The sequence below is a fragment of the Oryctolagus cuniculus genome, chromosome X, assembly GCF_051225735.1.
Source record: "Oryctolagus cuniculus isolate XC-2025 breed Fujian yellow rabbit chromosome X, ASM5122573v1, whole genome shotgun sequence".
Classification (NCBI taxonomy): Eukaryota; Metazoa; Chordata; class Mammalia; order Lagomorpha; family Leporidae; genus Oryctolagus; species Oryctolagus cuniculus.
In genome coordinates, this window is record NC_142888.1 from 133,468,883 (window position 1) to 133,496,832 (window position 27,950).

Consider the following 27,950-nt stretch of genomic DNA (forward strand, 5'->3'; position numbering starts at 1 on the left):
CAGAAAGTTTTTGATTTCTCTTTTGATTTCTTCTATGACCCATTGTTCATTCAGGTGCATGTTGTTCAGTCTCCATGTGTTTGCATATGCTCTAGGGATTCCTGAGTTGCTAATTTCCAGCTTCATTCCATGGTGGTCTGAGACGCTGCATGGTATGGTTCCAATTCTTTTTTTTAATTTTTTTTGACATGGACAAATACAAACACTTTATTATAGTAATATATAAAACAAATGTAATTATAAATGTTCATAACCACATTATACATCATGATTGGCAGTGTCATTGAGCTCACTCAAATTTGGAGGAATTCACAATTCTTGAAACTTACTGAACTTTTTTCATAAAGACAAGATCAAAATATATGTACATATTTCAAGAGTATATACATTTCTACTCCTCACTTCATAAATTCAGCATTTTCCTACACTCTCAGAGTTAAACAGGTTCATCTTTTTGTTACTCAAAGAACCAAAGTTATATTTGCCAGTGGCAACATTCTTAGAAATTAATGAATAATAAGTGAAAGATCAGATGGATTTCTTACCTAGTTTCTTTCTCTTTTAGAGCAAAAAGAACTTTCACCTTTAGCCCAATCCCTGAAGACTGATAATATCCTTCCAACAACCATTGCGAAAACACACTAAACAGCCATCTCCATTTTAATAGTTGGATGTGGGTTGTACCCTTCAATCTGAAAATCTTCAGCTTTGAAATCATCAATCGTCTCAACTTTTCGAAGAATTTTGAGCTTCGGGAAAGGTCTTGGTTCTCGCTGAAGCTGAGTTTTCAGAGGCTCAATGTGGTTCAGGTAAATATGGGCATCTCCCAAAGTATGTACAAAATCACCTGGCTTCAGGCCGGTGACATGCACGATCATGTAGGTGAGCAAGGCATAGCTGGCGATGTTGAAGGGCACGCCCAGGCTCATGTCTCCCGACCTTTGGTACAGCTGGCAGGACAGCTCCCCATTCACCACGTAGAACTGGCAGAGGGCATGGCATGGGGGCAGCGCCATCAGAGGAAGGTCTTTGGGATTTCAGGCACACATGATGATTCTTCTGTCATCAGGGTTGGTTTTGATGGTATCGATCACTTTCTGCAGTTGGTCTACTCCTTGACCTGAATAATCTGAGTCCTTATCTTTGTATTCTGCACCAAAATGCCTCCACTGGAAGCCATAAACTGGACCCAGGTCCCCTTCTTGTCTGGTGGAGAATCCCAGTCTGTCCAAAAAGTCTCGGGATGCATTGGCATCCCAGATTTTCACTCCCTTGGAAGACAGTTCTTTAGCATTTGTGGATCCCTTGATAAACCACAGCAACTCCTCCAAGACACCCTTCCAGAATACACGTTTGGTTGTCAGCAGAGGAAATTCATCTCTCAGGCTGTAGCACACCTGCATGCCGAACACCGACAGGGTGCCGGTGCCCGTGCGGTCCTCCTTCCTGAAGCCGCAGCGCAGGATGTGCTTGATCTGCCCCAGGTACTGCAGCTCCCTGTGGGGTGGCCGCGCCTCGGCGCCCTGCTCCTGCGCTGTGGGCGGCGACGGCAGCTCAGAGCTGGCGGCGGGCATGGCGCGGGCGGCCTGGCAGCGGAGACGGCGGAGACGCGGCTTGTTGGTGGGCTAAGGTGGGCTCAGCCTGGTTCCAAATCTTTTGAATTTGCTGAGACTTGCTTTATGGCCTAGTATGTGGTCAATCCTTGAGTAGGTTCCATGCACTGCTGAGAAGAATGTAAAGTCTTTAGATGTAGGATTGAAAGTTCTGTAGATATCTGTTAGATCCATCTGGGCTATAGTGTCGATTAAATCTGCTGTTTCCTTGTTGATCTTCTGTCCTGTTGATGTCTATTTCTGAGAGTGGAGTATTGAAGTCCCCCAGTACTATTGTATTGGGGTCTAAGTCTCCCTTTAAGTCCCTTAACAAATCTTTTAAATAAACCGGTGCCCTGTGATTAGGTGCATATACATTGATAATAATTACATCTTCCTGTTGAATTGGTCCCTTAATCATTATATAGTGCCCCCCTTTGTCTCTCTTAACAGTTTTTGTGTTACAATTTATTTTGTCTGATATTAAGATGGCTACACCAGCTTTTTCTGGTTTCTGTTGGCATGTTATATCTTTTTCCAGGCTCTCACTTTCAGTCTGCATGCATCTTTGTTGGAAGATGTGCTTCTTGTAAGCATCAAATAGATGGGTTTTGCTCCTTATTCCATTCAGCCAGTCTGTGTCTTTTAACTGGAGAGTTGAGGCCATTAACATTCAGTGTGACTAGTGATAAGTAGGAACTTTGACCTGCCATTTTCCCATAGATATTTCTAATAAATGCTTTGAACTTCGTGTGATCTTTTACTGGGAGGTTTTCTTCCTTTACCTTCTTTCATACCTTGATGGCCGTGTTTCTGTGTTTCTGTGTGTAACACATCTTTAAGCATCTTTTGCAGGGCTGGATGGGTGGTGACAAATTCTTTCAATTTCTGTTTGCTATGAAAGGTCTTTAATTTACTTTCATTCACAAATGATAGCTTTGCAGGATATAATATTCTGGGCTGGCAGTTTTCCTCTCTTAGCACCTGTGCTATGTCTCACCATTCCCTCCTAGCCTGTAGTGTTTCTGATGAGAAGTCAGCTGTGAGTCTGATTGGAGATCCTCTGAGAGTAATCTGACGTTTCTCTCTTGCACATTTTAGGATCTTTTCTTTATGTTTCACTGTGGTGAGTTTGATTACAAGGTGTCGTGGTGAGGATCTCTTTTGGTCATGTTTATTGGGGGTTCTATGTGCTTCCTGGACTAGGATTTCTCTGTCCTTCTCCAAACCTGGGAAATTTTCTGCTAATATCTCACTAAAAAGGCCTTCTAATCCTTTCTCCCTCTCCATGCCTTCAGGAACTCCTAGAACCCGAATGTTGGGTTTTTAATAGTGTCCTGTAGATTCTTAACAATATTTTTTAGATTTCTAATTTCCTCTTCTTTTCTTTGGTTTGACTGTATACTTTCCTGTGCTCTGTCTTCTAAGTCCAATATTCTCTCTTCTATCTCACTGATTCTGTTTTTAAGGCTCTCAAATACATTTGTCATTTGTTCCATTGAATTCTTCATTTCATTTTGATTTCTCTTCAATATCACAATTTCATGTTCTACTATAATCCTCATTTCATTTTGATTCCTCCTTAAGATTTCATTTTCCTGAGAGAGATTTTCTATCCTGTCCAGTAAGGATTTCTGTAGTTCAAGAATTTGTTTTTGAGAACATATGCTCTTATCATAAATTTTTTGAAATCTGTATCTTGCATTTCTTCTATCTCATCATCTTCACAATCTTGTATTGGAGTGTCATGTTCATTTGGGGGCATCATAATATCTTCCTTGTTCTTGTTTCCTTGGTTTCTGCGTTTATTGTTTGGCATTGTGGAGATACTCTTTGGTGTCTTCTTTTCTATACTATGACTCTAGATTAAGTGCCTGCTTTTGGTGAATCTCTAGAGGCTTGTGGTGGGTGCTCTGTTCAGTTCTGTTCTTCAGTGTTAAGGGTGTGCCAAAGGTGACACACCCAGGTTTGGCGTGGCAAATCTCTCTCTCTCTCTCTCTCTCTCTCTCTCTCTCTCTTTTATTCAGAAGGGAAGTAATTCCATTCAGCTGAGCTATTCTCCCTTGAAGGCAATCATTGCCTGAGCACTAGCCCCAGTAGGTATAATAGTCCTCTGCTCTGTCCCAAGGACAACACAAAGGATCTGTTCAGTCCTCAGTGTAAGCTCGTATTCCCCTGCTGTGTCTCCTACCGGGTTGCCAAGGTTACCGAGACTGTGGAGTCTCCCACCAAGAGTACAAGAGTACCTCTCAGGCACACTGTGAGTTCTCCCACACACCCTCAGTTTTTTTTTTTAACAGTCCCAGTTCATAAGTTCCACACATTCACTAGGTCTTAACCTCCTGTTATTTCTCCCCATGAGAGTCAGGTTTTTCTGCTTGGCTGAGGGTGGGCACAGCCCTGAGCTTGTGCAGCTGTTATGTATGTCCAAAATGACGCCTGCTGTAATGTTTTCCCCACCTTTGTGAGGTGAGTGGAGAGAGAGAATTTGTCCGTCCCGGTCCCTTTTTTTTTTTTTTCTCTCCTCTAGTTAGGTTGGTGTACTTTCCCCTATGGGACTTCAAGCCTCGTTCCCTCTAGACTCTTCCTGCCACTTTTCTGCCAGTGTCTCCAGCTACTGTGGTTTCACCTCACCTCCCTTTCCAGCACTGGGGTCCCAAGCCGTGGGCACCCGTGCCCTCCACATACATCCACCGTGTCCCACTAGTTCCAGAAGAGTTTCCTCTGCAGTTTTTCCCTAACTCTTCCCTGAAACTACAGTATCTCCACTTTTATTAAATTATCTTTTCCCATACTATCAGCTCCCTCCCTCCCTATTCCGCCATCTTGGAGCTCTCCCGTGTAATCACTTTTTATTCCTATCTAACTACAACTTAGTATCCATTAATCACCTTTCCCTTTTCCTTTCTCTCCCCTACTTTTGCTAGCCTCTTGTAACCACCGTTGCACTTTTAACTTCTATCAGATCACATTTTCTCAATTCCACATAATATATGACCTCCAGTTCCATCTGTGTTGTTGCAAATTACAAAATGTGATTCTTTTTAAAGACTAAATAATATGTCATTATGTATATTATGTATATGTTGCACATTTTCTCAATGCATCAGTTAATGGGCACTTTTGTTTCCCCTTTTATTGGCTATTGTGAATACTGCTGTAATAAACATGGGAGTACAAATCTCTTTTTTAAAAAATGTTTTTTTTTTCACTCAGCATAATGTTTTCCAAATTCCTAACAGGGATCACATTTTGTGGGGAGCAACTCGGACTAGACTAAGTTACTGGAATTAAGACTTATTCTATGCATCTGCTCTCCCACAATATGGTGCTGAGAAGGGAGTAAACAACTTCTACACAGCTGCCTCTCGCCAATTTGATTGACTGAGCTGCAGGAGCTGATCTTGCTCCTGATTGGAGAAGAGCAGCATGCTCGGCGTGTGGGTAGCAGAGTTGGGATTGGTGGAAGAGGACTATAAAGGAGGAGAGAGACAACATGCACCAGGAACATCTAAGGGGAACATCCAAATAACATCTGAGCAGCCCCCGAGAGAGCCGGCCAGCGGTGTGCCGCTCCCCCGCGGAAGTGGGGAAAGTGGCAGGGGGCTCCGCCCTTCCACGGAGGTGGAAGGATTGGCAGCCAACCCGGGAAGGACCATCAGCAAACCCGGGAAGGGCCGAGCAGACAAAAGAACAGCGCAGGGTCCTGTGTCGTTCCTCCGCGACTGGGGGAGCGACAACATTTCAGTTAAAATTTAAACACCTGAGAATAATTGTGTGATATGTTATCCCTCTTAGTATTTTTTGTTTGTTCTACTTAATACTTTTGGTTGAATACTGTAATCAATACACAATTCCTCTTAAGTGCTGAAACTTAACTGAAAAGTGATCGCTGTTAAATATAAGAGTGGGAATAACAGAGGGAAGAGATGCACAATTCGGGACATGCTCAAGATGACTTACCCCAAACGGTAGAGTTAGAAACATACCAGGGGATTCCAATTCAATCCCATCAAGGTGGCATGTACCAATGCCATCTCACTAGTCCCAGTGATCAATTTCTGTTCACAATTGATCGTAATGATAGGACTAAGAACCAAAGGGATCACATAAACAAGAATAGTGTCTGCAAATACTAACTGATAGAATAAAAAAGGGAGAGAACGATCCAACATGGGAAGTGAGATACACAGCAGACCCATAGAATGGCAGATGTCCTAAACAGCACTCTGGCCTCAGAATCAGCCCTTAAGGCATGCGGATCCGGCTGAAAAGCCCATGAGAGTATTTCAGGCATGGAAAGCCAAGACACTCTGGCAAAAAAAAAAAAGACCTAAATGAAAGATCTCTATGAGTGAGATTCCAGTGGAAAGAACAGGTCTTCAAAGAAGGAGGTACCTTTCTCTGAAGGGAGGAGAGAACTTCCACTTTGACTACGACCTTGTCTAAAAATTATCAGAGTTAGTGAACTCAGGGGGCTTCCATAGCCTTGGCAGCTCATGACAAGAGCCTAGGTTGATTACTGATGCCATAAACAAGAGTGTCAATTGGTAAAGTCAACAACAGGAGTCACTGTGCACTTACTCCTCATGTAGGATCTTTGTCCTTAGTGTGCTGTACATTGAGATTTAATGCTATAACTAGTACTCAAACAGTATTTTTCACTTTATGTTTCTGTGTGGGAGCAAACTGTTGAAATCTTTACTTAATGTATGCTAAACTGATCTTCTGTATATAAAGAGAAACGAAAATGAATCTTGATGTGAATGGAAGGGGAGAGGGAGTGGGAAAGGGGAGGGTTGCGGATGGGAGGGACGTTATGGGGGGGAAGCCATTGTAATCCATAAGCCGTACTTTGGAAATTTATATTCATTAAATAAAAGTTAAAAAAATGTTTTTTTTTAAAATTTTATCTATTTAAAAGACAGAGTTACAGAAAGAGAGAGAGAGAGAGAGAGAGAGAGAGAGATACTCCATCTGCTGGTTCACTCCCCAAATGGCCTCTATGATCAGGCCAAAGTCAGGAGCCAGGAGCTTCATCCAGTTCTCCCTTGTGGGTGGTGCAGGGGCCCAAGGACTTAGGGCATCCTCTGCTGCTTTCCCAGGCACATTAGCAGGGAGCTGGATTGGAAGTGGAGCAGCTGGGACTCAAACTGGTGGCCATATGGGATGCCGCCTGGTGTTACAGGTGGCAGCTTAAACGGTTAGACCACAATATCAACCCCAGATATGTCTTTGACAGAATGATTCATTTCCCTTGAATATATACCCAGTAGTGGGCTGCAGGATCATATGGTAGTTTTAGTGTTAGTTTTCCAAGGAAACCCCATACTGTTTTCCATAGTAGCTGAATGAACACAGAAGGATATAATTTTGTTATATAACCATCTGCTTAGCCCTTTTCATATATATATATATATATATAATATACATGTAGCTGCATGTCTAATTGTCTTCATTATTAAACTGTGCGTTTTCTGAGAATAGGAAACAACCCTTTGATGTGCAGCAGAATATCTTATTGCTAAATGTTTGGATTCAAATCACAACTCTATCACTCACTAGATGAGTGGGATTGGACTGGACATGTAACCTATTTGAACTTTGGTTTTTCTCACTGGTAAAAATAAAATAATAATGACTAAACTACTCTGGGTCTATATTTTCTTATTTATAAACTGGGCATAATTAGAACAGCTACTTGCAAAATAAAAACAATTATCCCAAACATAGAAAATATAAAGTAATGCTTGGTTGACATTTTGATGCTACACTAGACAATTTTCTAATAGCCACTTAAAGAGTATGAAAATGGAGATTTACATAAGCAGTCAGAAGGGAATACTGACAGATGAATGTTAAATTAATTGATTAAAAATATAAAAGTGATAAAAATTGTTTTTGAGGCTTACAAGGTTAGAATTATAAATATAGATAAATCGATATATTATTGTGATTTTATAGCATCACAGAGAGCATAACCACAAAGAAAAAATGTCTTATTGCCCCCTCAGAAAGTTAGCCAGTTAATTTATCATTTGCCAGTATACTTTCTTGACTATATAAATCAGTAATCTTCTGATACTCTTTAAAATGATATTTCCTCTTCTTGTTGGTTCTTTCATGAATAAACAATTTGAAAACTTTACTTTTATATACCTTAAAGAGGTTTTGTGAAGATTAAATAAATAATAATAGTACATTTTCTATAAGCACTTACTGAATTGAAGTATATTGATATCATCTAAGAAGATAATAGGAAGTGAGGCTAGTCTGGGGTACATTTTCTCTAGCCCTGGGAGCCCCCTCTAGCCTTTAAAATGGGTAATAATTCTTTTGTCCAGGAGAATAATCCTGAGCTGCATTAGTACCTGTGGAATTGGATAATCATTCACTGGTCACAAATGCTTATCTTGGCTATATTCTGGAACTTACTGGTGACATATTTTATTTTTAAAAACATTTGTTGGGGGGAAGTGGCAGAAAATGAGAACACTCCCATCTATAACTCAATCCAGGTCTCCCATGCAGATGGCAGGAACCAAATTACTTGAACCATTACCACTGCCTCCAAGGGTCTGCATTAGAAGGAATCTGAAGTCGTGAGCCAGAGCCAGGAATCAAACTTAAGCTATGGCACATGGGCATCTTAACTGCTGGACTAAACACCTGCTCTGACATATTTTATCCTCATATTTGTAAAAATGGCTTCTGTTAATGAGTTTCAGAGCATGATATTGACAAATTTTGCTCCTTAAAATTAAAAAAAATCTTAAAAAACTGTACTTTCAGAAATCATATTAGTGAAATTGGAAGGATCTGAGCTGTTCATAGAAGTCACACCCCACTATCAACTCCATGTGCAATTTCACTATACATTCATTTTGGTTCTGTGGTTTTCAAGGACAGTACTTTTCTTTGAACCTGTTAAGACACTACTTCCAAATTTTATCAAACTCCACTCTTTGACCAAAGGTAATCATAACCATATATTTTCCTTTTTTGAATATGCATTTCTGCTTGTTTATTCTTTATATGATTTAAAAATATTTTAATATGAAACTGAATTCATATAGTAATGTAACACTTCAAGTTCTATAGAACATTTAGTGATTATCTTCTAAGGACTGTGTACCTTATCATTTTATGTACAACAACAAGACTTTTTGGTCAGCCAAAATTTTGTTTCTTTTTTATTTTTATGAATGAAAACTCCAATTGATTTTGTAACTTTGCCATATATTTGCTTCTGATATTGTTTGTCTATTTTTCAATTTTATTTCTTTATTTTTATTCATTTGAAAGGCAGAGAGAGAGAGAGAGAGAGATTTTTCCATCTGCTGGTTTACACCTCAGATGCCCACCAGCTCTCCCATGTGGGTGGGAAAGACCCAAGAACAGAGCTGATTTTTTAGAACATTTTTAGAATTTGCCTCTCTGCTATGCTAATTTCATTATTCATACCAGCAGTAAACTGATGTATGTATTTAAATAACAAAATGTAAAATTGTTTTAAAGATGTAGATGGAAATATTTCTAGGCAGCAGTTGGAGATTGTGGTTCTACTTAAGTCATTTATAACATCAGACATCTATTTAGCTTACTCATCATGCATTCTAGGAATTCAAGCAAAGGGCAAAGGATCTTGATGATTTCTACATCTTTCAATATTGCAATAATTCACTATAGGAAAAAAGGAAATGAGGTGAAAATATGAAGACCTCTAAAATACACAGTGGACATATTGTTATGGCTAACTAGATAAAGGAAATAAGAGTTCTTTTTCATAGGAGTTGGAGAAGCAAAACAGTATTTCTCACATTCTTATTTCAAAAAACCTTTCTAATATGACAAATGAAATGTAAAAATAAAGATTTTTCATCTGAATGAGCTGTCTTAACTACTCTGTTTAGCTACACTTGCATAGGTATTTTCAATTTCTTTGTCTTCAGGACATGTGTGGGTAAATTCTTCACGAGCATATGCATTGTGGAGATAGCGCCAGACTCCTGAGAATTCTTCTGGTATGTCAAAGTCACGGTATTTCTTGGCAGCAACCTAGGATTTAAAAAAAAAAGAGGAAAAAGAAATTGGTGATAAAAGGAATCAGTAACATGCCTACTCTGTAGGAGCACATCTCAAAAGTCATGATCGTTGAATATACCTCTGCACAAAAAGTACAAAATAAATTTAAAGATTATTGAATTTAGCATTTTAATGTTTTCTCTGTGAATTCAAACAAACCTATATGCTTACAATCATGTTCATATCGATGCCTTATAGAGGAAGGGAGCACAGAGAAGGAGCACATATTCCCTCCCCAAGTAGATCAAGAGTTTCTTTCTTTATGTCTGACATAGGACACAAAAAGTAAGTTCTATGTGCATTCTATTTAACAAATATTTGTTTATCATTTGCTATGATGATAGGCTCTGTTCTAAGTATTTTATGTGCTTTAATTTATTGAATTCTCTCCACAATTATGTGAAATAGGTAATATTGTTATCCTTGTTTTATAGACAAGATGGTAGAAAACACTATCCAATTCAGGAAAAAGAAACAAGAAGGTCACTGTACATCATGCTGGCAACTCCCTTCCTGTGCGGTATTCCCTATACTTACTTTAATAATGTTCAATTTGGGTAACAAGCTGCAGTCAGCCAATGTCATGTGATCCCCATCCAAGAACAATCTTCTGGAAACTGTGAATTCCTCATGACTGTCTGGATCAATTTCATCCAAAAGTGGGGTGTTTAAGTAGTCATCAAGGCGCTTAAATTCTCTGAGCAGAGATTTTTCAAAATCTGAGGAAATTAAGTCATAGGGTTCCTTATAAATGTATTGTTTTCTCAATATGCTTTTCACACCTTTAGACCTCTCTATAACACATTACTTACACTAGCTCTTCAACTACCCACTGATAAAACAGAGTCAGATAAACAGTGAGTGCAAACATTTTGAACTTTCCTTGGGAGGTGCATTGGTAGGAAAGTCAAAGAAAGAAAGAAAATCAATATATTTTATCCAATACAGAAGAGTCAGAAACTGTAATAGGGGATATAGCTCTCATGACTTGGAGGATACTATATCAACATAAGAATATTTCTCAGACGTGGAAGATGCCATGTTTTAAAAAACCTTAAAGGTACATAATCCTGCAGTTAGTTGACACCTGGCATGTCAAGACTTTAATTGAGCTAAATTGGTAATTGCTGTATTGAATTGTGCGTTCTAAATCTAATACAACTTCATGGAAGGGAATTTTAGAGTAGAGAATAGAAAGTGAGAGGAAGAGTAAGGTGTTCTCCAATATGTGCTACATATCAGAAAAATCTTACTTTGGTTGAGAGTGGGCAAGTGAGTGAGAAAAATAGAAGTTTAAAGAAAGGTATCTTACTCTTATTTGCCTCCTTCTGTGTATTCTTAATGTATGCAGAAAACTTAGCAAAGAGATTACAGCCCACATCAAAGGACTCCTTGTACTTGGGACTCAGGCGAGGATACCTTAGAAAGAAGCACAAGTGGACTCTCATTTACACATACCAAGGCAGAGACCAGGTGTCTTCACTTGCACTACACTGAGAATGAAAATCTTAGGAAATTGTGCTGGAAATTGAAGGTCCTCAGAAGTCTGTTAGTAGAAATATATATCTTTTTCTGAATTTCACAACACTTTAATTTCTCAAGTTCACTAGGCAATCAGTTGTCTAGAATTTGATGTTTATTTACTTGTAGAAATCTTGTTTCAAATGGTTTTTAGATTCTGACACCCTTAAAAGCCTATTTGGAAGAAGATGTGGTTGTAATACAATGCATGTTCAGAGAAAAATATGGTTTCAAATACTGTAACTTATAAAACAGATGAAAGATTAAAGAGCATAAGAAAGAGGGAAAAACATAGCCAAGATATCATTCTCTTAGTAATATAAAGTTCATTTATCATAACTCAAAAACAATGTGATAATAAATAAGAAAATAACACAATCACAAATAAGTACGGAAAGTTATTCAACAAAAAAGCAGTACCTCATGGAGTTATCTGTACCTCATGCTCACTGCAGCTTCATTCACAAAGGCCATGACATACAAAAACTTAACTGTCCACTTTTGAATTAGTAAGAATCCTCAATATGCAATAAATAGGCCAGTATCCCAATATCTTAAGTAAAATAGTATCCTGTAAAGTGCTGTACCTTGGAGGAATTAGTGTCTGTTCTAAAAACTCTTCAATTTTAATGAAGTCTGTTTTTAATTCCTTGTTATACACCAGAAATGGAGGATTGGTACCTGGGGCTAAGTCTTTAAGTTCTTCAGGTTTTCTATAATTGTTGAAAATAAACAGAGTTAGACTTCTAAATAAAGTACACGTTATACAAAGACCAACAATATATTGCTGTCTACTGATCTCAATCCCCAGAATTTTACATGTCATGATTTCTCTTACCTGGTCATGTCAACAGTAGTCACATTGAATTTAACTCCTTTAAGCCAGAGGATCATGAAAAGGCGTTGGCAAAAGGGACAATTTCCAATACTTTCCCCATCACTACCAGCCTAATAAGAAAAAGAAAGACCTCAGCTCATTCATTTGTTTAACAAATATGTATTGAGTGCCTGCTGGGAAACGAGCTAGCTGCTGGAGACAGTTGGAAGTCCTAATCCCATGAATTCTATCATTTATGATCAGAGAGATATAATGAATCCAATAATCTCAATATACACAAAATTACAAGTGTCATGAGCACAAAAGTATTATAAATGTTATGTTACTAGAATTTATATAATAATTTTCTTATTGATGGGTATTTAGAGTGTCCAAAAATTTCTTCCACTTCTGAGATTATGTCTTTAGGATTAATCTTTAAAACAAGAATGCTGGGGCCGGCTCCTGCAGTGCCAGCACCCCATATGGGCACCAGTTTGAGTCCCGGCTGCTCTACTTCTGATCCAGCTCTCTGCTATGGCCTGGGAAAGCAGCAGAGGGTGGCCCAAGTCCTTGGGCCCCTGCACCCACGTGGGAGACCCATAAAAAGCTCCTGGCTCCTGGCTTCGGATCAGTGCAGCTGCGGCTGTTGCAGCCAATCAGGGAATGAACCAGTGGATGGAAGACCACTCTCTCTGTCTCTCTGTCTCTCTGTCTCTCTCTGTGCAACTCTGAGTTTCAAATAAATTTTAAAAATTCATACTTATTTTAAAAAAGTAAACAAATTAGAAGAAAGGATTTTGCATATTTTCACCATAAACAAACATTAAATGCTTCAGATATTTATACTGGTTGGGCATTACACAATGTATACAAAAATCAAAACATCACATAGTACCCCATAAACATGTATCATTTTTATGTCTGTGAACTTTTTAAAATAAAGAAATATTTTCCCTATTGTTTGAGTATGGCACACTTTTCTACTTTGATATTTTATATGTATTGAATTTATTTGTGGATCCTCTATTGATTCATTCACTCAATGAATATTCACTTACAAAATACTTACCTTTAAATATACACCAGGAATTATATATAATAAGATCAGATACTATAATAAAAATATTATCCCAAATTAACTTTCAGTTTTAAATAGAGATACATGTTTTGAAGGAAGGAAGTTCACTTTATCAGTGTGTAACAGAAAAACCCAGAGAATTCTATGTGAAGTCTGTCAGTGAAGGCCTTTCCTCATGAAATGGCATTCAAACTGAGTTCAAAAGATGATAGGAGTTAACCGGGCAAATGGGCATAAATAGGGTATTTTAACCAGAGGGAATATTACGTGGATAGGTATTGCAAAAGGTCAATGTGACTGGGATTCAAAGAGTAAAGGAGAGAATAAAAAAAAATCAGTAAGTTGGGATACTTCAAAGCTAATATCTTTTGCTTTTCAAAAGAACTATTAAGAAAATGAGGGGGCGGAGCCAAGATGGCGGAATAGTGAGGGCGCGCACCGATAGTCTGAGAAAATTTAGTTTAATAAAAGGGGAGTTACGGTAGCCTCAGAAAAAAGAACCAGGAAAATATTGCAGAGGAAACCCTTCTGGATTGAGTGGTCGTGAATCGGAGGACCTACTGGGAGAACAAGGTCGCCCACCGCGCGGAAGCCGAGCCGCGGGACCGAGCTGCGCAAGCCGAGCTGCGGGACTGAGCCGTTGGAACGTGAGGTGAGCCCGAGACACCGGCAGGCAAGCGGAGAGAGGAGACTAGAGGGAACGACCCCCGGGGAGGGGGGGAACATCACCAGGCTAACTGGAAGAGAGAGAGGTGACTGGTACGGACACGGGTTTCTCTCTCTCTGCTCACCTCTCAAGGGCGAGCAAGACAAAGAGCAGGCGCCATCTTGGACATACGTCATAAGCAGAGCGACCTCAGGTCTGCACCGGCCCTGAGCCTAGCAGAAAAACCTGACTCTGGGCGGGGCGAATTAACAGGAGATTAGGACCTAGTAAATTTGTGGTGCTACTGAACTGAGACTGTGAAAAAAGAGACGGTGGGGGAGAGAACTCACGGAATTCACGTGAGCACTCTCCAGAGATGCTACAATTCCGTAACTTTGGCAAGCCAGTGGGAGACTGAAGGAGAATTTGAGCCCACTCTAAGGGCCGAACAGATTCCTTGTGTGGTCCTTGGGAAAGAGCTTCTGATCTCTGGCTCCTGTGGGTATATAATTTGCCTGCTAACTACCTCCAATTTGTTCAGCTGTGCAGAATAACTTCCCTTTTGAATCAAAAAAAAAAAAAAAAAGAAAGAGAGAGAGAGAGAGGTTTATCACGCCTAACCTGGGAGTGTCACCTTTGGCACACCAAACAGAGCTCTCAGGCCACACCCATCTCAAGCCCTAAGGCTCCATCAAAAACAGATAGTCCACTTAATCTAGAGTCATAGTATAACAAGAAAAAGCACCACAGTGAAGAAACCAAATATCTCCAATATGCCAAATAACAAACACAAAAACCAAGGTAATAAAAACAAGGAAGTCACCATGAAGCCCTCAAATGAAAAAGACACCCCAATTCAAGATTATGAGGATGATGATATAGAAGAAATGCAAGAAGCAGATCTCAAAAAATTGATAAGAACATTAAGAAGTTCTCAAAAACAAATTCTTGAACTACAGAAATCCTTAATGGACAAGATAGAAAATCTCTCTCGTGAAAATGAAATATTAAGGAGGAATAAAAATGAAACGAAACAACTAGTACAACAGGAAACTGGGATAGTGACTGAAGTGAAGAATTCAATAGATCAAATGAAAAACACAATAGAGAGCCTTACAAACAGAATGGGTGAAGCAGAAGAGAGAATATCGGACTTAGAAGACAGAGAACAGGAAAGGATACAGTCAGACCAAAGAAAAGAAGAGGAAATTAGGAATCTAAAACATATTGTCGGGAATCTTCAGGATACTATTAAAAAAAACAACATTCGGGTTCTAGGAGTTCCTGAAGGCATGGAGAGGGAGAAAGGATTAGAAGGCCTTTTTAGTGAGATATTAGCAGAAAATTTCCCAGGTTTGGAGAAGGACAGAGAAATCCTAGTACAGGAAGCTCACAGAACCCCTAATAAACATGACCAAAAGAGACCCTCACCACGACACGTTGTAATTAAACTCTCCACAGTGAAACATAAAGAAAAGATCCTAAAATGTGCAAGAGAGAAACTTCAGATTACTCTCAGAGGATCTCCAATCAGACTCACAGCTGACTTCTCATCAGAAACTCTACAAGCCAGGAGGGAATGGCGAGATATAGCCCAGGTACTAAGAGAGAAAAACTGCCAGCCCAGAATATTATATCCTGCAAAGCTATCATTTGTGAATGAAGGTGAAATAAAGACTTTTCATAGCAAACAGAAATGGAAAGAATTTGTTGCCACTCGTCCAGCCCTGCAAAAGATGCTTAAAGATGTGTTCCACACAGAAACACAGAAACACGGTCATCAATATGAAAGAAGGTAAAGGAAGGAAACCAAGGAAGGAAAGCTCACAGCAAAAGATCACAGGGAATTCAAAGCATATATTAGAACTTATCTTTGGCAAATGGCAGGGCAAAGTTACCACTTATCATTAGTCACATTGAACGTGAATGGCCTGAACTATCCAGTTAAAAGACACAGATTGGCTGATTGGGTTAAGGAACAAAACCCATCTATTTGCTGCTTACAAGAAACTCATCTTTCCAACAAAGATCCATACAGATTGAAAGTGAAAGGCTGGAAAAAGATATACCATGCCAACAGAAATGAAAAAAGAGCAGGCGTAGCCATCTTAATTTCAGACAACATAAACTTTACCACAAAAACCGTTAAGAGAGACAAAGAGGGACACTACATAATGATTAAGGGATCAATTCAACAGGAAGATATAACAATTATCAATGTATATGCACCTAACTACAGGGCACCGGTTTATCTAAAAGATTTGTTAACGGACTTAAAGGGAGACTTAGACCCCAATACAATAGTACTGGGGGACTTCAATACTCCACTCTCAGAAATAGACAGATCAATAGGACAGAAGATCAACAAGGATACAGTAGATTTAAACGACACTATAGCCCAAATGGATCTAACAGATTTATACAGAACTTTCAATCCTACAGCTAAAGATTTTACATTCTTCTCAGCAGTACATGGAACCTTCTCTAGGATTGACCACATACTAGGCCATAAAGCAAGTCTCAGCAAATTCAAAAGAATTAGAATCATACCATGCAGCTTCTCAGACCATAAAGGAATGAAGTTGGAAATTAGCAACTCAGGAATCCCTAGAGCATACGCAAACACATGGAGATTGAACAACATGCTCCTGAATGAACAATGGGTCATAGAAGAAATCAAAAGAGAAATCAAAAACTTTCTGGAAGTAAATGAGGATAACAGCACAACATACCAAAACTTATGGGACGCAGCAAAAGCAGTGTTAAGAGGAAAGTTTATATCAATAGGTGCCTACATCAAGAAATTGGAAAGGCAACAAATAGATGAGCTTTCAATTCACCTCAAGGATCTAGAAAACCTACAGCAAACCAGACCCAAATCTAGTAGGAGAAGAGAAATAATTAAAATCAGAGAAGAAATCAACAGGATTGAATCAAGAAAAACATTACAAAAAATCAGCCAAACGAGGAGCTGGTTTTTTGAAAAAATAAACAAAATTGACACCCCATTGGCCCAACTAACTAAAAAAAGAAGAGAAAAGACCCAAATCAATAAAATCAGAGATGAAAAAGGAAACGTAACAACAGACACCACAGAAATAAAAAGAATCATCAGAAATTACTACAAGGATTTGTATGCCAGCAAACAGGGAAACCTATCAGAAATGGATAGATTCCTGGACACATGCAACCTACCTAAATTGAACCAGGAAGACATAGAAAACCTAAACAGACCCATAACTGAGACAGAAATTGAAATCAGTAATAAAGGCCCTCCCAACAAAGAAAAGCCCAGGACCAGATGGATTCACTGCTGAATTCTACCAGACATTTAAAGAAGAACTAACTCCAATACTTCTCAAACTATTCAGAACAATCGAAGAAGAGGGAATCCTCCCAAATTCTTTCTATGAAGCCAGCATCACCTTAATTCCTAAGCCGGAAAAAGATGCAGCACTGAAAGAGAATTACAGACCAATATCCCTGATGAACATAGATGCAAAAATCCTCAATAAAATTCTCGCCAATAGAATGCAACAACACATCAGAAAGATCATCCACCCAGACCAAGTGGGATTTATCCCTGGTATGCAGGGATGGTTTAATGTGCGCAAGACAATCAATGTGATACACCACATTAACAGACTGCAGAAGAAAAACCATATGATTATCTCAATAGATGCCGAGAAAGCATTTGATAAAATACAACACCCGTTCATGATGAAAACTCTAAGCAAACTGGGTTTGGAAGGAACATTCCTCAATACAATCAAAGCAGTCTATGAAAAACCCACAGCCAACATCCTATTGAATGGGGAAAAGTTGGAAGCATTTCCACTGAGATCTGGTACCAGACAGGGATGTCCACTCTCACCACTGCTATTCAATATAGTTCTGGAGGTTCTAGCCAGAGCTATTAGGCAAGAAAAAGAAATTAAAGGGATACAAATTGGGAAGGAAGAACTCAAACAATCCCTCTTTGAAGATGATATGATTCCTTATTTAGGGGACCCAAAGAACTCTACTAAGAGACTATTGGAACTCATAGAAGATTTCGGCAAAGTAGCAGGGTATAAAATCAATGCACAAAATCAACAGCCTTTGTATACACAGACAATGCCATGGTTGAGAAAGAACTTCTAAGATCAATCCCATTCACAATAGCTACAAAAACAATCAAATACCTTGGAATAAACTTAACCAAGGACGTTAAAGATCTCTACGATGAAAATTACAAAACCTTAAAGAAAGAAATAAAGGAGGATATCAAGAAATGGAAAAATCTTCCATGCTCATGGATTGGAAGAATCAATATCATCAAAATGTCCATTCTCCCAAAAGCAATTTATAAATTCAATGCAATACCAATCAAGATACCGAAGACCTTCTTCTCAGATCTGGAAAAATTGGTGCTGAAATTTATATGGAGGCACAAGAGATCTCGAATAGCTAAAGCAATCTTGTACAACAAAAACAAAGCCGGAGGCATCACAATACCAGATTTCAGGACATACTACAGGGCAGTTGTAATCAAAACAGCATGGTACTGGTACAGAAACAGATGGATAGACCAATGGAACAGAATTGAAACACCAGAAATCAACCCAAACATCTACAGCCAACTTATATTTGATCAAGGATCTAAAACCAATTCCTGGAGCAAGGACAGTCTATTCAATAAATGGTGCTGGGAAAACTGGATTTCCACGTGCAGAAGCATGAAGCAAGACCCCTACCTTACACCTTACACAAAAATCCACTCAACATGGATTAAAGACCTAAATCTACGACCTGACACCATCAAGTTACTAGAGAACATTGGAGAAACCCTTCAAGATATTGGCACAGGCAAAGAGTTTCTGGAAAAGACCCGGGAGGCACAGGCAGTCAAAGCCAAAATCAACTATTGGGATTCCATCAAATTGAGAAGTTTCTGTACTGCAAAAGAAACAGTCAGGAGAGTGAAGAGACAACCGACAGAATGGGAAAAAATATTTGCAAACTATGCAACAGATAAAGGGTTAATAACCAGAATCTACAAAGAGATCAAGAAACTCCACAAAAACAAAACCAACAACCCAATTAAGAGATGGGCCAAGGACCTCAATAGACATTTTTCAAAAGAGGAAATCCAAATGGCCAACAGGCACATGAAAAAATGTTCAAGGTCATTAGTAATCAGGGAAATGCAAATCAAAACCACAATGAGGTTTCACCTCACCCCGGTTAGAATGGCTCACATTCAGAAATCTACCAACAATAGATGCTGGCGAGGATGTGGGGAAAAAGGGACACTAACCCACTGTTGGTGGGAATGCACACTGGTCAAGCCACTGTGGAAGTCTGTCTGGAGATTCCTCAGAAACCTGAATATAACCCTACGATAAAACCCAGCCATCCCACTCCTTGGAATCTACCCAAAGAAATTTAAATTGGCAAACAAAAAAGCGGTCTGCACCCTAATGTTTATTGCAGCTCAATTCACAATAGCTTAGACCTGGAACCGACCTAAATGCCCATCAACGGTAGACTGCATAAAGAAATTATGGGATATGTACTCTTTAGAATACTATACCACAGTAAGAAACAACGAAAGCGAGTCATTTGCAACAAAATGGAGGAATCTGGAACACATCATGCTGAGTGAAATAAGCCAGTCCCAAAGGGACAAATACCATATGTTCTCCCTGATTGGTGACAACTGACTGAACACCAAAAAGGAAACCTCCTGAAGTGAAACGGACACTATGGGAAACGGTGACTTGATCAGCATAGCCCTGACTGTTAATGAACAACTTAATACATTATCCCTCTTAGTAGTTTTTTTGTCTGTTCTACTTAATATGACTGGTTTAATTCTGTAATTAATACACAGTTATTCTTAAGTGTTAAAAATTAACTGAAATGTGATCCCTGTTAAACATAGGAGTGGGAATAAGAGAGGGAAGAGATGTATAATTTGGGACATGCTCAAGCTGACTTGCCCCAAATGGTAGAGTTAGAAACATACCAGGGGATTCCAATTCAATCCCATCAAGGTGGCATGCACCAATGCCATCTCACTATTCCAAGTGATCAATTTCAGTTCACAATTGATCATAATGAAAGGACTAAGAGTCAAAGGGAGCACATAAACAAGTCTAGTACCTGCTAACACTAACCGATGGAATAAATAAAGGGGAGAGTGATCCAACATGGGAAGTGAGATACTCAGCAGACTCATAGAATGGCAGATGTCCTAAATAGCACTCTGGCCTCAGAATCAGCCCTAAAGGCATTCAGATCTGGCTGAAAAGCCCATGAGAGTATTTCAGGCATGGAAAGCCAAGACACTCTGGCAAAAGATCTCTGCGAGTGAGATTCCAGTGGAAAGAACAGGTCTTCAAAGAAGGAGGTACCTTTCTCTGAAGGGAGGAGAGAACCTCCACTTTGACTATGACCTTGTCTAAACAAGATAAGAATCGGAGAACTCAGAGGGCTTCCATAGCCTGGAAACTCATGACCAGAGCATAGGGAGACTACTGATGCCATAGACAGGAGTGTCAATTTGTAAAGTCAACAACAGGAGTCACTGTGCACTTACTCCTCATGTAGGATCTCTGTCCTTAATGTGCTGTGTATTGAGATTTAATGCTATAACGAGTACTCAAACAATATATTTCACTTTGTGTTTTCATGGGGGTGCAAACTGTTGAAATCTTTACTTAATGTATACTAAACTGATCCTCTGTAAAAAAAAAAAAAAAAGAAATTATCAACTCCCAACTTGACTCTCACTGGGATTAAACATGACAATAGGTCTGATCTGATTTCATCATCACTTAAAAAAAATCATCTATTATTTTTCACTTTATGTTTCTGTGTGAGAGCAAACTGTTGAAATCGTTACTTAATGTATACTAAGCTGATCTTCTGTATATTAAGATAATCGAAAATGAATCTTGATGTGAATGGAAGGGGAGAGGGAGTGGGAGGGGGGAGGGTAGTGGGTGGGTTGGACGGTATGTGGGGGAAGCCATTGTAATCCATAAATCGTACTTTGGAAATTTATATTCATTAAATAAAAGTTAAAAAAAAAGAAAATGAAACACAGCATGTATCCTCAATATATAAGACTGTGAATAAAGAACTCTCACTCTACAACTCAATAACCAACTATCCAACTTTTAAAATGGATAAGGTATCAGGGCTGGTGCTGTGGCATAGCGGATAAAGCTTCCGCTTGCACTGTCGGCATCCAATATGGACGCTGGGAGGAGACCTGGCTACTCCACTTTTTTTTTTTTTTTTTTTGACAGGCAGAGTGGACAGTGAGAGAGAGAGACAGAGAGAAAGGTCTTCCTTTGCCGTTGGTTCACCCTCCAATGGCTGCCGTAGCCGGTGCGCTGCGGCCAGCACACCGCGCTGATTCAATGGCAGGAGCCAGCTACTTATCCTGGTCTCCCATGGGGTGCAGGACCCAAGCACCTGGGCCATCCTGCCACAGCAGAGAGCTGGCCTGGAAGAGGGGCAACCGGGACAGAATCTGGTGCCCCGACTATGACTAGAACCTGGTGTGCTGGTGCCGCAAGGCGCAGGATTAGCCTAGTGAGCCGCGGCGCCGGCTGGCTGCTCCACTTCTGATCCAGCTCTGCTGTGGCCTGGGAAAGCAGTGGAAGATGGCCCAAGTCCTTGGGCCCCTGCACCTGCGTGGGAAGACCTGGAGGAAGCTCCTGGCTCCTGGTTTCAGATCAGCGCAGCTCTTTCTGTTTAGGTCAATTATGGAGTGAACCAGCGGATGGAAGACCTCTCTGTCTTTCTCTCTGCCTCTCCTTCTCTCTCTGTGTACCTCTGACTTTCAAATAAATAAATAAAATCTTAAAAAAAATGGATAAGGTATCTGAACACTTTACAAGAGAAGATACACAGATGATAAAAAAAAACACAAAAAGATGATCGTTACAGAAATGTAAGGTAAAATCACAATATGATAATATTATAAATATAATAGAATAACAGAAATGAAAATGACCGATAACACCAAGTGGACATGGAGCAACTGGTACTCTCATATACTATGTGTGGAGTATAAAATTGTACAACAGCTTTATAAAAGAGTATGTCAATATCATAGATGTTTCTATCATATGACGCCAAGTTTAAATCTTAGATATTTACCCAAAAGAAATGAAAGCCCTAGAAAAATAGTATACTGGGGCCAGTGCTGTGGCACAGCAGGTGCCAACTGTGGTGCCAACATCCCATATGTGCATATGAGAATCACCTTTCTGTCATGAACCCAACATGAATTGCTATCAGTTTTACCTTAATTTTACCTAAGTAAGTTAATGTATCTCTTTTGCTATGGTTATTATTTCATTCATGCATGCACTCCATGTTTATCTGATGCTCAGTATCTGTCAAGTACTACCCGGCAACTGAAGTCCAAGCTATCAGTATGTCTCATCTCTTGAATAGTTTTCTTTTTCTCTTTTGCCTCTGATCTGCAGGGTATGTTAACTTAAAATTGCTCTGATGTGTTATTTGTAGCAACATTAAGGTTCCAGAAATCCTGGCAATAATTTCAATTTTTTGACAAATTTTCTTTTCCTTGGCAGTGGGTGTGACAGAGGATATTATTTTTGTTGTTGCTTTTTCATGATGTCAGGGAATGAATAGGGATGAGAGGAGCCAACCAACCTTGGCAGCTGCATTTCCTTTTTAACAGAATTCATACTTCAGATCCAATCAGAACTGGGTTTAGTCAGTGGAAACGTGATTAGGGTAGGAGGCAGGAAGAAGAAGAAAGTCTAGTAATAGATACAACAGGAAGGGTGGATCCCACTTGGCAAAAAGAGAGTCAAAACAATGAGGTGTGGGGGAAATGCAATAAAGTTTTACAGGAAAGCTTAAGATTTTTTTTTCTGTTTGTGCTACTCTGATTTAAAGTGCCAGCACAAAAAACTTTAGGAAATAAATTTCATAGTCTGATTGACAAATTACTTATCATTTAAGTATCTTTAGCTCACAAAGACAGGATGTGATCATTCACCAAAAAAACTTTTTGTATTTTTGATAGCATGATAAAAATAGCTGCAGTAGCTAACATTTGTTGAGTGTTTACCATGATAGCAGCCACCATCCTTTACAAATTTATTTCATTTAATCTTCACAATAAGAATTGAGGTATTATCCTCATTTTACAGGTGAGAAATTGATGAAATACATACTCTTTGCATTTAGAAAATCCTGAAGTATACAGTCTAAAACTCACACTTTTAAACATAGCTTTCTTCTATCTGGTAGTTTTATTAGATTTTAAAAATAAATTAGTCTTTATGATAGTTCTAGTAGAGCCTGAAAATGGTCTGAACATTCAAAGAATATCAACTCTTCCCTCTTTCTGTGCACATTTTAACAAAAGGATTTATTTATTTGAAAGAATTACAGAGACAGAGATAGAGGGGGGAGAGAGAGAGAGAGAGAGAGATCTTCCATCTGTCGGTTCACTCTCCAGGTGGCCACAACAGGCAGGGCTAGGCCAGGCTGGATCTGGGAGCCAGGTGCTCCATCTGGGTCTCCCACGTTTGTGGCAGGGGCCAAAACACTTGGGCCACTTTCCACTTCTTTTCCAGGTGCATTATCAGGGAGCTGAATTGGAAGTGGAACAGGTGGGACAGAAACCGGCACACATATGGGATGCCAGAGCTGTAGGCAGCAGCTTTACCTGCTGCACAACATGGGCCCCTCCATGCACAATTTAAAATGCTTTTCACAGGGGCTGGCACTGTGGTGTAGTGGATTAATCCTCCACCTGCGGTGTCGGCATCCCATATGGACGCCGGTTCTAGTCCCAGCTGCTCCTCTTTCGATCCAGCTCTCTGCTATGGCCTGGGAAAGCAGTAGAAGATGGCCCAAGTGCTTGGGCCCCTGCACCCATGTCAGAGATCTGGAGGAATCTCCTGGCTCCTGACTTCAGATCGGCTCAGCTCCAGCTGTTGCGGCTATTTGGGGAGTGAATCAGTGGATAGAAGACCTCTCTCTCTGTCTCTCCCTCTCACTGTTTGTAACTCTACCTCTCAAATAAATAAATAAAATCTTTTAAAAAAAAAGCTTTCACAAAAGCACTACATTCTGAATTTTGGTCCAAATGTTACATTCCATTTTGTGGATTTTGTGTGCAAATCTACAAAAGACCAATCAGAAAGGTGCAAACTTTCCATTTAACAACGAACAATAAACCACTGAGTCCTGCATTTAGATAAAATGAAATTTGTGTTATAAAATTTTGTTCTTGGTTTCTTTTTTTGTTGTTGTTGTTCTTGGTTTCTGTATATAAACCTTATCTAAATCATTCAGAGCCTAAAGGCAATATCCTCACAGACTACAAGGAACACATAGGTAGTGTAATACAGATTCTAATTGTGACAAGAAAGTGATTAATTAATGTCTTATAAGGATCCTATCAGCAGTATGGGGAAGATGCCTGGGGGGAAACCAGAGACTCATTTAATCTTTAGAAAGATACCACATTGTCTATAAATGGGATATCACTAGTAAACAGCAATCCTTTAAAAACTTACTCATTACCATTTTTTGAACTTCTTAACCCCTATGACACTTCCCAGTATCTTCCAAGAAACTTCTGGAGATCTGTGAAATGCATGTGAAAGTAAAGCAAAACAGATGATACTCAGGTTTCTTCCAGAAAATTTGTAATTTTTATCAATGTAATTAGAAAAGCTTTCATCTAAAGCATTCCATCTGATGAAATTCTGGAAAATTATGTCAAAAACTTTTTGCCCAACTGAAAACAATTGTATAAGGATTAGACATAGCTATTTTAAAGAATTGGAATTATAGCTGCCATTCACTCACTATGTAATGAGTTATTTAATGGCTCTTTGTTGTTATTGTTATTTAATGGCTCTTTTCTCTGCTTTTGTATCCACAAAATCGGTGATAAATCACTTAGCACAGTGCCTACCTAGAGTAAGTACTTAGTAACTGATTAGTTACTTTCAACTAAAAGTTACTGTTTAATTCAACATATTCTCATCTAATGTGTGGTTTGCTAACTTCTTCTGCTGAAATTAGCTTCAAAATGTGGGAACTCTATGAAGATCAACACACGGATCAATGTCAATGACTAATTTGAGCTACCTGATTTAATTTAATGAACAATTTAGACAAAAGCAATACTTTATTCTATGAAGAGACATTACCTCTGGTATGGAATTGGTAGGTGCAAAAGGCCAGTTAGGAAATTAATGTGTGAGCAGGTCACATATTTTGCTACAATCCAGAGACAAATGTAGCTTGTATGCCCCATAGTCCAGCAAAAACTTATTTGGATCACCTTGCTATGCAGGAATTCAAGGATCTCTCTCTAACAATTTTGAAAACACAAGTTGATGTCCTTGCAAAAGTATTATTTGACCAAGATATAGTTAATAATTTGATAAGCATTCTCTTATTTTATGTCTTTGTAAGCCATAAAGGGGGTGTGTATATAGGTGTATATATATATATATATATATATGGCAAGTTATTTAAACTTTATTGTTTTGTTTATCTAGAAATGATGAGGACGATATTATACTATCATAATAACTTAAAATTGTAACAAAATAGTAATAACTACTACCATCACTATTTTTATTGATGATGAAACTGGTACTATGCAGCTAACGTTAGGATAAATGAGATAATATATGTAAAATATTTAGTAAAAGGACAGACACACAATAAGAGCTTGTTATTATTACTATCATCAAGGATACTTCCAATAGTCAGTGAGAACATGGGAAAAAACAAAACAGTTAATGTAAGCAGGGGTTTAGGAAAATATTTACTTTCTAATTATAATAACTCATATTTTTTATGTGATCAGCTAATTTGGAAACACATAATTCTTTATCCTGTTTTAGGGACTTTCCAAAGTGCTTTTCTGAAAAGTTGAGACATGTTAAAAAAAACTTTAAAATAGACCAAAAAGAGGAAGCACAGCATTCTAAAATGTCTCCTCACATAATAGGCATACAAACTCTTGGGTTACTGTTTTCTCCCACAGTTCCATGTGACTTTGCTGTGAGGTTTGCCCATTGTGAGAGAGTTTTAGAAAATTCTGTCTGGGATATGTGGGAGTGGATTTGCTGGCCATTCTTTGGCCCTCTCCTCCACCTTCAGTTCTTCCAAAATCAATCTCATAAAATACAGGTTTTGAGAGCTGGAAAACCCATATGGATCACTTTATCATTCGCTGTATAGATGGACAAAGGTCTGGGGGGAGGGAGCCATTTTTCTAAGATTACATAGCAAGCCATTGAAATTACAGTTTAGTTGTTCTAACTACCAACCAGTTTATTATCTTTCCTTGTTTCTTTTTTTAAAATTTTTTTGGACACGCAGAGTTGGACAGTGAGAGAGAGAGACAGAGAGATAAAGGTCTGCCTTCCGTTGGTTCACCCCCCAAATGGCCGCTATGGCCAGCACGCTGCGCGGATCCGAAGCCAGGAGCCAGGTGCTTCCTCCTGGTCTCCCATGCGGGTGCAGAGCCCAAGCACTTGGGCCATCCTCCACTGCCTTCCCTGGCCACAGCAGAGAGCTGGACTGGAAGAGGGGCAACCGGGACAGAACCGGTGCCCCAACTGGGACTAGAACCCGGAGTGCCGGCACCACAGGCGGAGGATTAGCCTAGTGAGCCCTGGTGCCGGCCTTATCTTTCCACCATATCACCTTGACATTTTGACTGTGAGATCTGCTTTCCTATTGTCATCTGAGAGTGCCGAAAGCATTTTGTCAGGAAAATTACAAAATTCTTTCCTATCTCTAGCCCAAACTTTGAGAATTTCTTTTTTTTAAGAAGCTGAGTTCCAGTGACAAGAAATAATATATTCTACACAGTATTATTACAGATGAAAAACTTACCTTTACAAAAAGCTCAATTTCAGGATCTGCATGAGGGCTGGGACTCAAGCCTGCCATATTTCTGTCTTTATTGCCAGTTGTCAACTCCTTGCTTCCTGCAGAGGCCACGATACTCGAGAACTCTTCTTCCAAAGTTTCAAGTAATGTTGGTGCTTTGAGAGTCAAGCCTGAAGTGGGCTGAGTCAGATCTGGGGTCAGTCTCCCCTCTCAATAGATGGGACACAGAAACTTCTAGATGCTTAAGGGCAGCTCTTGAATTTGTTTTCCTTCTTCCTCTTGACCTAACAGTTGAATCAAGGAGGAGCCAAAAGGGGTGGGTGTAAACTGGCTGACTAGAAGGATGGGACTGTTTCCAGATAGGTTTTAATGCCATGAGTCAGCATAGGAGAAACACACACACACACACACACACACACACACACACAGAGTTTTAGCTTCTATATATCAGGCAGACCAGATGTTCTCTAGTGCTTGTGTTTGAGTCCTGGGCTCCATGCCCAGAAAAGGGCCTCATTGCTATTCCTGTATCTGACAACTTTTCCAGGAAAGGGGTTAGAAATGACTTGGATTTTTATCTTTGAAAAGGATGTTTATCCAATGATACTATCAAAGACGGTTAAAAATTATATTTCATGAAATGTCTCCACCACCAATTCTACTTCTCACACAACCAGATTTCTGTTCTGGGTTAGAAATTTCAATTCTCTTCTGTAGCCAGGGAATGTTTACTGGGGTGATTGAGTCTGGGGATTCTTTAGTGTGCTCCACCCAGTTCTTTATTTCTTAGGAGTGTGGACTGTGATGGATCACTTCCTTGTTTTGGTGTCTGTGTTAGGAACCACAAGTAGTTCTGTATCCCTGCTTGTCAACTCCAGGCCCAGCAATAAAGTATCCAAAATGATCACTTGGTGCCTACGATGTTTCTGGAAGCTGTGTTTTTTGCCTGCCAGGGCTGTGGGGAGGGGACTTCTGGATTAATAAAACTCTTTGGTGAGAAGATTCTCTTCTTGTTTGGAGCCAAACTGAACATAGGCCCACCAGCTGGGCACAGCCATGACCCTCTTTCTACAGCCTCTAAGGCTGTCCACCTCCATGCTCCTATGGACTGTATACCTACTACCCTCCACCATTCACTGCCTGGTGTAAAGTTTTACAGAATAAAAGGCTCTTGGAAAAACCCAGCCTGTGCCACACCTGCAGGCATTAGACAAGGAGTAGCTAAGGTGGATATTTTTCTGAGTGAGGGGAGAGCCTGCTGATTCCCCAAGTGTTCTGAAAAATGAGAGGGAATTTGTGTCT

The 27,950-nt window shown here is 39.4% G+C and overlaps 1 protein-coding gene and 1 pseudogene across 2 annotated transcripts; both read right to left on the reverse strand.

Moving 5' to 3' along the window:
• Positions 1-504: 504 nt before the first annotated feature.
• Positions 505-1,690, reverse strand: LOC127488159 (thymidylate synthase pseudogene; annotated as a pseudogene).
• Positions 1,691-8,755: 7,065 nt separating this feature from the next.
• Positions 8,756-27,096, reverse strand: CLIC2 (CLIC family member 2). Of its 2 annotated transcripts, XM_008249472.4 has the most exons (7): positions 26,652-26,990; positions 24,312-24,374; positions 12,037-12,146; positions 11,786-11,911; positions 10,990-11,096; positions 10,215-10,396; positions 8,756-9,650 (listed from the first exon to the last, which is right to left on the reverse strand). In XM_008249472.4, the coding sequence occupies exons 2-7, from the start codon at positions 24,312-24,314 to the stop codon at positions 9,489-9,491; spliced, it is 690 nt and encodes a 229-aa protein (XP_008247694.1). In that variant the 5' UTR covers positions 24,315-24,374; positions 26,652-26,990; the 3' UTR covers positions 8,756-9,488. The 2 variants fall into 2 exon arrangements, with proteins under 2 accessions (XP_008247694.1, XP_008247693.1); XM_008249471.5 differs by lacking the exon at positions 24,312-24,374 and having other exon boundaries at positions 26,652-27,096.
• Positions 27,097-27,950: the final 854 nt, after the last annotated feature.